Here is a 10,715-nt window from a genome sequence, read left to right on the forward strand (position 1 = left end):
GCGCTGGGAGGTAGGGGGTCGAGACAGGGGGAAGGGGACAAAGGAAGGGGGGATGGGAGGGCGCGGGGCGCGCCGCAGGGCTGAGACGCAGCTCTGCGTCCGGACCGGGTTTGGAACCAGCCCGGGGAAGGGGCCCGATCGCCGGCCAAAGGACTGGCCGGGCCGAGCCCCACGGACCGTTACTCCGGCCTCCATGGGGGGCCGGGGCGCAGAGGGGCCCGGCGCCGCCAAACGCGCACCGTGCGGCGCGTCCCAACGCGGGGAGGAGGGGAGACAGCCGCGGGAAAAGGGCCAAACTGAAAGCGCCAACCGGGGCGAGGGGCTCCCGCCGGCCGGGCTTTAAAGGGATGTCTCGGCCTTGGAGAAAGGGAGAGAAAGGAGGGGAGCGCCCACGTGCCCGGGGAAGGCGATTGTGTCCAAGCGCCACCTGCCGTCGGCCGGGGGGCTCGGCGGGCTCCCCGCGCCCCTCGGGGGAGCAGCAGCAGCGGCGCCCACCCTCCCCCTCCCGGGGCCAGACCGCCGATCCTCGCCCCTGCCCCCGCCTGCTCCGGCTGTGCGCGTGCCCGGGCGTGCCCCCGCGGGGAGGGAGCGCGCCTGGCCGGCTCACCCCGACCGGCCTCCGGGGTGGGCGGGTGGTGGGGGACTGGGCACAAAGGGGCGCCGGGCCCCTCCCCGGACCCGGTGTGCTCGGTTCGCTCCGACGCTGGGACTGGCTCGGTTCGGCCCTCCCGCCGGGACGGGCGCGGCTCTCGAGCGTACCGGGGAGAGGGGCGTCTCGGTGCACACACACGAATTTTTTTTTTTTTTAAAGAACACTTTTCGAGACCTGCCTCCTCCTCCTCCCCCTCCCCCACCCCATCTTTGCAGCCCGGGGGCGGGGACGGGGCGGGGCTGCCGAGTTAATCAAGGCTGCGGGGCGGAGCCGGCCCCGGCCATTGGCTGGCCCGCGGGGTGACGTCACCCCGATGACACCCTGATAACTAGTTGGGAGAGAGCCCTCAACTTTTTGCAGAAGGAGCGCGCGCGCGCCTGGGAGTTGCGTGGGGTCCGGCGCCCGCGGCGGGAGCCAGGAGCCGGAGAGAAAGAGAGAGGGGGTCCCCGGGCTAATCCGACCACCGCCGCCGCCGCCGCCGCCGCCTCCTCTCGCGTCGCGGGCCGCAGCTGCCCCGCGCGCGGGCGGCCCTGAGTCTCCGCAGCCACTGTGTGCAGACTGGAAGGGGGGGCGGGGGGGAGGGGGGGAGCCGCGGACGCGGGGTGCCCAGGACTTTGCAACTTGCCCGGGAAGGTGGAGGGCCGAGCGGGGGAGGGGGAGCCCCGCACGAGACCGAGCGGCCCGGGTGGGAGCGCCCAGTCCCGCCGCGGATCATGGTGCAGCAGGCCGAGAGCTTGGAAGCGGAGAGCAACCTGCCCCGGGAGGCGCTGGACACGGAGGAGGGCGAATTCATGGCTTGCAGCCCGGTGGCCCTGGACGAGAGCGACCCGGACTGGTGCAAGACGGCGTCGGGCCACATCAAGCGGCCTATGAACGCGTTCATGGTGTGGTCCAAGATAGAGCGCAGGAAGATCATGGAGCAGTCGCCGGACATGCACAACGCCGAGATCTCCAAGAGGCTGGGCAAGCGCTGGAAAATGCTGAAGGACAGCGAGAAGATCCCGTTCATCCGGGAGGCGGAGCGGCTGCGGCTCAAGCACATGGCCGACTACCCCGACTACAAGTACCGGCCCCGGAAAAAGCCCAAAATGGACCCGTCGGCCAAGCCCAGCGCGGGCCAGAGCCCGGAGAAGAGCGCGGCGGGCGGCGGCGGCGGCGGGAGCGCGGGCGCGGGCGCGGGCGGCGGCGCCAAGACCTCCAAGGGCTCGAGCAAGAAATGCGGCAAGCTCAAGGCCCCCGCGGCCCCGGCGGCCGGCGGCGCCAAGGCGGGCGCGGGCAAGGCGGCGCAGCCCGGGGACGGCGGCGGCGCGGGCGACGACTACGTGCTGGGCAGCCTGCGCGTGAGCGGCGCGGGCAAGACGGTCAAGTGCGTATTCCTGGACGACGACGAGGACGACGAGGACGACGAGGACGAGCTGCAGCTGCGGATCAAGCAGGAGGTGGACGAGGACGACGACGAGCCGCCGCCGCACGCGCAGCTCCTGCAGCCGCCGGGCCAGCAGCCGCCGCCGCCGCCGCTGCTGAGACGCTACAGCGTCGCGAAAGTGCCCGCCAGCCCCACGTTGAGCAGCGCGGCCGAGTCCCCCGAGGGCGCGAGCCTGTACGACGAGGTGCGGGCCGGCGCGGCCTCCGGCGCGGGGGGCGGCAGCCGCCTCTACTACAGCTTCAAGAACATCACCAAGCAGCACCCGCCGCCGCTGGCGCAGCCCGCGCTGTCGCCCGCGTCCGCGCGCTCCGTGTCCACCTCCTCTTCGTCCTCCTCGTCCAGCGGCGGCGGCGGTGGCGGCGGCAGCAGCAGCAGCAGCAGCAGCGGCGGCGAGGACGCCGACGACCTGATGTTCGACCTGAGCTTGAATTTCTCCCAAAGCGCGCACGGCGCCGGCGACCAACAGCTGGGGGGCGGCGCGGCGGCCGGGAACCTGTCCCTGTCGCTGGTGGATAAGGATTTGGATTCGTTCAGCGAGGGCAGCCTGGGCTCCCACTTCGAGTTCCCCGACTACTGCACGCCCGAGCTGAGCGAGATGATCGCGGGGGACTGGCTGGAGGCGAACTTCTCCGACCTGGTGTTCACGTATTGAGAGGAGGGGTGGGGTGGGGGCGCCCCGTTCTCGCTCTTTTTTCTCTGGCGGGTGCAGAGCAGGGTTCCTTGGGAGGAAGTCGTGGTGGTCGTGATGATGCTGGTGATGATACAAGGTTTTGGTGTCGACGGTGATGGCGGTAGGGTGGAGGGGCGAGAAGATGCTGATGTTGATATGATGTCGTGACACAAAGAAATTGGAAAGATGCTGAAAATTTTGGTGGAGTTAAAGTGAAATGAGTAGTTTTTGAAACATTTTACCTGTCCTTTTTTTGTCCCCCCCCCCCCCAACCTCCTCTCCCTTCCTCGATCGTGTCTCAAGGTAGTTGCATACCTAGTCTGGAGTTGTGATTTTTTTTCCCCCCTCAAATGTGTTTTTGTAATTACTGTTTCTTTTTTTTCCCTGAAATTCGCGATGGCAACAAAGGCGGAGGGGACGGGGCGGGGGAGGGGAACGAGGACCCGCTCCGGAAGGCGCTGTTTGAAGCTTGTTGGTCTTTGAAGTCTGGAAGACGCCTGCAGAGGACCCTTTGGCAGCACAACTGGGGAGTTGGTTGGAGATTTATTTTATTTTATTTTATTTTTTTCTTAAGAGATCTTAAGAACTGGTGAATTTTTTTTTAAAAAAATACAAACACAAAAACAAAAAAGGGACCATGGCAAATTTTTTAATTTAATTTTATTTTTTTGGAGGGAGAAAACTGATGTCTTCTATGCATCCGATTCTTAACAAAACTGCAGGGAGCTTGAAAAAATGCAGACTGTACAAACGCTTACAAAAAAAAAAAAAACTGTGAACTGACTTAAGATCAGAGTTTACTTTTCAGATCAAATTGTTTATGGTTTTACAAATGTGATTTCTACTTGCCAACTTTTTTTTGGTAACTTGTTCCCTTATACCTCCTTGATTGAATACCAGGCAGCCTAGACCTCAGTACAAAAGGTATTGAAACATTTTTGATACATAACAGACCTCAGTCTTTTTTAAAAATTAATATATTTTCAGGCGTATTTTTGTACAGTGAAAAGGGAACATTCTTGCTGTGTTTTTTCAGTAAGACTTTCAGGCACTTCTTCCCTTTTGATTTCTTTTTTTCCTCTTATTTTTTTTTTTTAGCATGCAAGTATGTTGGTACGTTATGTCCTGGTTTAAAAAGGATTAAAATTTTAAAATAATCCTTGCATCTAAAGGCCTTGTGGTTAAAAAAAAAAAGCAAACTTTTTTTGTACAGCTATAGTAGAGATTTGTTCAATATTTGTAGGTAAAGATTTATTGAAAACGGTGATATAGACCTCAGAGCTGTTATCTTAGTTTAAAGATTGTATATGTACTGTACTATAGTAGGACTTTATGTATCTCATACGCTGTGATATGTGGATGGGGCCCCAGATGGAAGGTTTGAAACTGGATTCTCGATTTTTAGCAAAAAGAAAAAGGCACATAGTTTAAAAAGTTTCTCATTTTGTGCAATATAATCTAAATAAAGTACAGACCATCTGCATATTTTGTAGCAAATGGTGGCAAAGCAGACTCAATGCACTGTCTACATCATTGCCTGTTGTTTTTTTTTTTTTTTTTTTTTGGTGCTGGAAGTCTGTATCTTGACAATTTTAATAAATCAGCTGGAACTGATAGAAACTCGCATCGCCCATGGTCTCTATGGAAGTCCTACTGGCGGTGGTGTCGCAGGGCATTCAGAGACAAGGCCCTTGTACGCGCGGGTGGGAAGGTGGCACCCTTCCCATATTCTCCGGGCTTCGACTGGAAGTGCTAAATGGCTGGCCAATTCCTCGCTTCTCTTTTTCGGTGGCTGGTTAGGCAAACCCGGGGCGGAGGATTCTTTTCTCTCGGCCTTCCTTTCACTTCCCCCTTTGCAACCCCATTTCCTTTCTCACCTCCTCCTCCGCGAGTCCCACCCTTCTCTCCCTGCCCATCCGGACGGCGGGCGGGTGGCGCGGGCACCGGGCCGGGCGGGGGTCAGCCTTTTCGGCGAGGGGCCGCGTCGGGGCTGCGCGTCGCGGTAACCCGCGCCCTTGGGTGGCCAGCGCTGGGCGCGCGCGGATGCTCGCTGTTCTCCCTCCTTAGAGGCGGGGGACAGCCGTTTCCAATTTTGAATTTTTTTTTTTTTCTCGACGCTGCATGTCCGCCTGTGCGCTGGTGGGAAGCGCTGCTACAGTTCTGGACCGCGAGCGGTGACCGGCGCTGGGGCGTGGTGGTCGGTGTTGAGTCTCTTTTCGGCGTCGCCGGGAGAGCGGGGCGCGGTGGGCCCGAGGCTGGGGAAGGAGCGCGCGGAATGCTGGCCTAGGGCGGCGGGAGGAACGGGGCACGGCCACCGGAGAGTCTGTGCAGGAGGAGCTGGCCGGGGGAGGGGGGGGGCGGGATGCGGGTGGTGCGTGTAACCAAGGGCGCCTGGGCGGCGGCCGGGGACCCTAAAGACAGGGCCCCGGGTCCTGGGCGCCTGGCTTTCTCCCCGCGGACGACGCGCGCGCCTCGGCGCCGCGCCCTGGGGCCTGGAGACGCGCGAGAAGACCCGCGCCGGCGCCGCGAGGCCGCCGAGCTGCAGGGATGAGCGGGAAAGCCCACCCGGGCTCCCGGCTCCAGCGCCGTGCGCCGGCTCCAGGGCCGTCCTGGAGATGGCCGGGGTCGGGGGGGGCTCCTAGGTGTTTCGGCCCTTGCCGAGTTCTCCGTGAGGGGCACGGTTTGCCTGGCCCGTTGACTCCCGCTCCCCCACTCTCGTCTCCCCAGACCCGGCCGCCTTCGGGTCACGGAGTCTTCGCGGCGGGCCCGGCTGGCAAGCGCCGCCCGGCACGCGCGCCCCTGGCCCCGCGCCCTTTCGGTGCCTTCGACCCGTCTTTCCCCGGGGGCCGCGCCGAGGGAGGCAGGGAGGCTGCGCGGAGGCCGGGCCGGGGCCCGAGCGCCAACCTCAAGCTCTGCCTCCGAGAGAGCGGGCGCCTGCAGTGGGGGAGGTTTGCAGTGGCTCATTGAAACTAGGTGCAAAATCACCACTACTCTCTTGGGTCACCTACTGCAATGATTTACCAAGGTTTGGTCTCCGTTTTTATCGAGATGCTGGCGAGATGAATGCTCCCCGCATTGCCGGGAGCTGCTAGGCCAGGGGCGCGCGGGCACCCTTCCAGCCTGGCTTCCTTCTCCCCTGCCTCTAGGGCCCCGTCCCTGCCTGTTTGGCCTCCCCCGGCCTCCCTCCTCTTCTCGGCGAGTCTCCACCCCGGCCCCTACCCCCTGGGATGCGAAGCCAGCAAGCTTTGGCCGTAGATGGACACATTTCTTTTCTGTGGCTGTTCATTTCTAGGAATCATCAGATTTCCGTAGAACACTTGGGAGGAGAAAGGGCTGAGGGTGTTAAATAACAAGGTTCTCAACATTAGAACTGGATCTCTGGAATTGTTTACCTCCCCCCCCGCCCCCCCTCCCAAATGATAAGACTGATGTAGTCGTTGGTGGGACATTTATTTTAGCCACGGGTAATTGAACCAGCGGTTTACAATTGACGCTTCTCTGTGCTGGGAATTTTACATGGTGGCCCTCTGCTGCAGTTCTAAAACTTGTTGAAAACACAAACCCATTCATAAAATTGAGTCGATGTACTTGGAAAACCTGAAAACTTTGCATGTATTTTATGTTTCAATCATAGATGAATCGGACATTTTCTGTGGTGAGGTAGAAACTTTGCAGTAGTAACGTGTAATGATTTGGCTTCAGAATGGAAAAGCATAGTCTGGATGAAAATTTTCAAAAAGTTATGTAGCCTAAGTTCTTGATAGAAGAAACAAAAATAGAGATCGGCGATCTAAAATTAAAAACCTGTTAGAACTCAGGACAGGCGCTTGAATGCGCTTTTAACAATATTTAAGGCTGTTTTGATGAATGCATTGTGAAAATCATTCTTAATTCTTTATTGAATGTCTAAAACATAATATAATACACAAGGTATTCTTGCCACTGGATAGTCTTCAATAAAAGTTTAATTGCATTTTTTTGGTCTCTTAAGTAAGTCTTATTTTGAACTAAGCATTGACAGAATATTTTTAAATAGTAAGGGGGGAGGGGGGAGGGATGCCTAGTGCACTGCAGCTTAGTCAGTGGGTATCCTGCTGTTTGTAAGTTGTTCACAGATTTAGGATGGCATTTTACTAAGATTTCCATCTTAAAGAACTTGAACCAGCATTCTCTTATTCTTTAAACTGTGGAAATAATCTTCCAGTTTTTACACTCTGATATGCATCCTTTTATTAAAAATATATAATGCTAATGAAGGCAGTGTATTTAAACTGTGCTTTGCAAATATTATGTATGTTATGAATGACTACGGTCACAGGGCAAATTATTTGTTAGATCCTTTGGGGGGAAAAATCATTAAAACCATTTTGAGCAGAGATGTTTCATTTTAATGTTAATTGAGAGGAAGTGATTTAAATATGCATGTAGATAGCAGTCAGGATCACTTAGGGTTCTTTTTTTTTTTTTTTTCTTTGAGAAAGAAAAAGACTCAAACAGCAAGACTTGTTTTTCCCTTGTCTGGGAGTTGGAACCAGAGTCATTTGCTATTGGTACACTTTGAGAAACTTACGCTTGTTTTTCTCTTCAGAATTTAAATGACTTTTGAAAGTAATCTGAGAAATAAAGCAAATAAGTTGCTCTTTTTTAAAGTAGTCATTCAATATAAATATATTATATCAATCTTAACTTTTTTATTCTCTGATATGATTAATAATATGTATATTCTTACTTTTTCTTCTAATGGGCATATGTATCCTTGTGAACACTTTATAGAGAGGTTTTCTTGGACTCTCCCATTTATAGAATCTTTATACTCTTTTACTGTGGTCCCCTGCTTTTAACAGATTTCTGAGGCCAATATATTTGTGCTTTTTTCTTATGTAGGATGACCAGCGAAAATAGTTTACTGAGTTGTCAATTTTATCAGTAGATAAGAAACTTTCTTTATTACAGCTTCAGGGAAGATTTTTCAGGATATTTCTCAGTTATTGTAAGGGCCAAATTTTATAAAATTTCATTAGGAATGTCAGTTTCAAATACCCTTTGTATAGCCTAGGCCTGTAAGAATACCAAGACTGAGCCTTATGTATCTAACACGGGAATTCACAAGCTCCCAAAGTAACCGTCTCCATGTAATGACTCTTAGACGTGCTTTTCAGCCATCTGGCTAGTTTAATCATTGGTCCTTTCTCACTGTTCATTTATTGGACTTTTTCTGCCACACCCCCTTTCATCTGATGATCTGGCAAAGTCTGCTCTTTGATAACTCCTTTTTCTTCCCTCTCTGTGGGGCCCTCATTTTCAATCACAATAAAGATTAAACGCAATTTCTTAAACTCAGTTCTCTTCCATTTTACCTTGCTACTGGCTGTTTTCTTGAATCCTAACATAGCTTTTTTTTCTTCCTTTTTTCACTGTAGTTATTTTTTTTAACACTACCTATATCAACTAGCTGCCTAATTAGTTTTATCTCTTCCATGTGGATGCAGTGAGTTTTTAAGAGAATTTCACAAACAGTAGTTTTTTAGTGAACTTAAACAGAAGTTTAAAGGAGACCTATTTTTATACTCAGTAAAAGCACAAAAGTGCAGAAAGTATACAATGGCTTACAAAGGGAAACATAAGTTCATAATGTTCCGTGTATAAAAGTAATACTTTTATTGGGTAGAGATACTCCGAGAAGATTCAATACCTCTGCCAGTGCACAGACAGGACTGTTTTACATGACCCGGGAACTTCTGTTGCAAATGGATCACTTCTCTGTAGAGAAAACAAACCACTAACAGCAATATGGTCAAGTGGAGATGTGTTTTGACATGAGCGATTGGTGAATTGAGACAACCTGGATGGGCAGACGTGAGGCTTCCTTCTCAATGTTTGATCAAGCTTCTTTTACTTAGTCACATAGACGTGGATTTTCTCTGCTGTGAAAATGACACAGCAGAGCAGTATGACAAGCTGTTGGAAAATGCATAAAAACAAAATTCACTCTAGGGTCGTTGAAGTGACTTTGACGCTGACCTTATTTTATTAGACCTATTATATTTCCTCGTTATAAAAAAAAAAAGCCACTGGAAATATTGCTAATATGCAACCTAAAGAATTTTGATCAAATAGATATTGACAAAGGGCCCTCTTGACACACATTTCTTCATCCAGCTTCTATTCAGAAACACAGTGCCCTTGGATCACATCGGGCAAAACATTCTATGCCATTACCCTTAATTTCCCATTTTGTCTATTTTTACTCTTGTACATATGTGGTGGGTTTAAGAGTCTTTGGCATTTGTTCCATGACACCCTTTTCTGGAACGGACTGTTTTAGGAAGGAGCCTGCTGTTCCAATGTGGGGCTCCTAGCGGTGGTGGCGTAACAGCGCTCCCTGGAGGCCACCAGGACGGGGCCACCTGACACCCAGAGCAGTTTCCAGCAGGACGCTGCCCAAGTCTGTATTTTCAGAGCCACTCCAGGTTTGGGAGCAGGAAAGTTAAAAAAAACCCTTTTGTTTAGAAGTCTGAGTGGTTTGCGGAGGGGGGGGGACCTTTTTTAGAGTTTGCATGCCAGCGCACGACCAGAGGCTGTGAAACAGAGGGGACTGCTCCCTGAGGCCGGGCGCTGGAGGATGAAGTCTGATAGCACTAAGGGGAAAAGAAAATGCATGGCGAAGTCTTGTCTTCTGTACCCTGTCTAGCATGCAGTTTCGTGTGTTAAAACGGTGTATGACATTGCTGTATCAAAGTTGTAAAATTAAGCATTATTTATTGAAAACTATGTATTTTTTTGTAAAAACCTGATCACATAGAGCATATCAGTGGCTGTGCTTGGTGTTTCAATGGAACCAGCTTCTCGCCCCACCCCCTTGGTATGCAGCGCTATTGCTCAGGGTTGAAAATAGTATACCCCAATGTCTCTTTTCAAGAGTTTTTCACAGAGGAATACATTTGTTCAAAAGACTCTAATAAAATCGTGTGATTGATCTGCACTTGTGGTTTTCATGTGGCTTTTTTCCTGTTTTGCATCTTGATAACTACTGCTGAGTTTCCAATGTGTGGTCCTCCATACTGATACTGTGGACAGGTTCTGGAAAGTTCTGAGTGTCAGCCTGGAGAGGAACAGGCTCCCAGAAATGCTTTGGGCAGGTTTGAGAGCTGCTGATGTTGCGAATAAGCATGATAGTAATGTCTTGAGATTTTTAACTGGTCAACTGAGTGAGTCGAAGCATAGACTATAGAAGGGTAGAGGGACATGTGTTGTCAGAAATGCTTGAAGTAGAAAATGAAGGAAGATTATCAGGGGCAGTTGCTGCTGTTGAATTCAATACCAGCAAACTCCGTTTCTCTGTCTTTTTCTTTTCTATAACAATTTACAGCGTAAATGTATTTTGACATAGAAATCATTCTGTATTGAGATTCTTGATATAAAATACTTTTATGGAAGCCTGTAAGTGATCCTTGGAACTATTACCAGATTTTTTAAAAGATGTGTTTACATGGTGAGTGTTTGTTGTATATTAAATTTGCTTTTGTAGAAATGTTTTGTGTTGTATTGTAACAAATTTTCAAGTGCACATCGAACACAATCACACGTAAGTGCTTAGTTCCACCAGTTTTCAGTACAAACCAAAGGACAACTCAGTCTCATCATTAGAAAATATAGTCAATGTGTTCACTTCATGAATATCCTAGGAGGTTTTTCACTTTGGTAGAATTTTAGTTTACTTATATTTTAAAGGAAACAAACAAAATAGACCCTGTGTGAATGATACCTGGCATAAACATTCCTTGCAAGTAATTACTAAAGGATCCTGAATGTGCTTCAAATTCCTCCTTGTGCTGTTTGTTATACTCCTTGACTTTCAAGATGTGGGTTTCATAAAAACAGGAAAAAAATAATTAAGCAGTTAAATTATTGAAGAGACATCTATGGCTAAAATATCACTGGTAGGAAAGCATAAAATGTGAAAACTC

The 10,715-nt window shown here is 51.1% G+C and overlaps 1 protein-coding gene across 1 annotated transcript; it reads left to right on the forward strand.

The window, feature by feature from the left end:
- The first annotated feature begins 1,000 nt into the window (after positions 1–1,000).
- Positions 1,001–10,279, forward strand: SOX11 (SRY-box transcription factor 11). Its single transcript, XM_042245754.2, has one exon. It carries the CDS (start codon positions 1,366–1,368, stop codon positions 2,728–2,730), a length of 1,365 nt encoding a protein of 454 aa, XP_042101688.1. The 5' UTR covers positions 1,001–1,365; the 3' UTR covers positions 2,731–10,279.
- Positions 10,280–10,715: the final 436 nt, after the last annotated feature.

Source organism: Ovis aries, chromosome 3 (assembly GCF_016772045.2).
Source record: "Ovis aries strain OAR_USU_Benz2616 breed Rambouillet chromosome 3, ARS-UI_Ramb_v3.0, whole genome shotgun sequence".
Taxonomy (NCBI): Eukaryota; Metazoa; Chordata; class Mammalia; order Artiodactyla; family Bovidae; genus Ovis; species Ovis aries.

Bases quoted from the DNA above. Each gene is read 5' to 3' on its own strand.
- SOX11 (XM_042245754.2), top strand. From the start codon at position 1,366: ATGGTGCAGCAGGCCGAGAGCTTGGAAGCGGAGAGCAACCTGCCCCGG.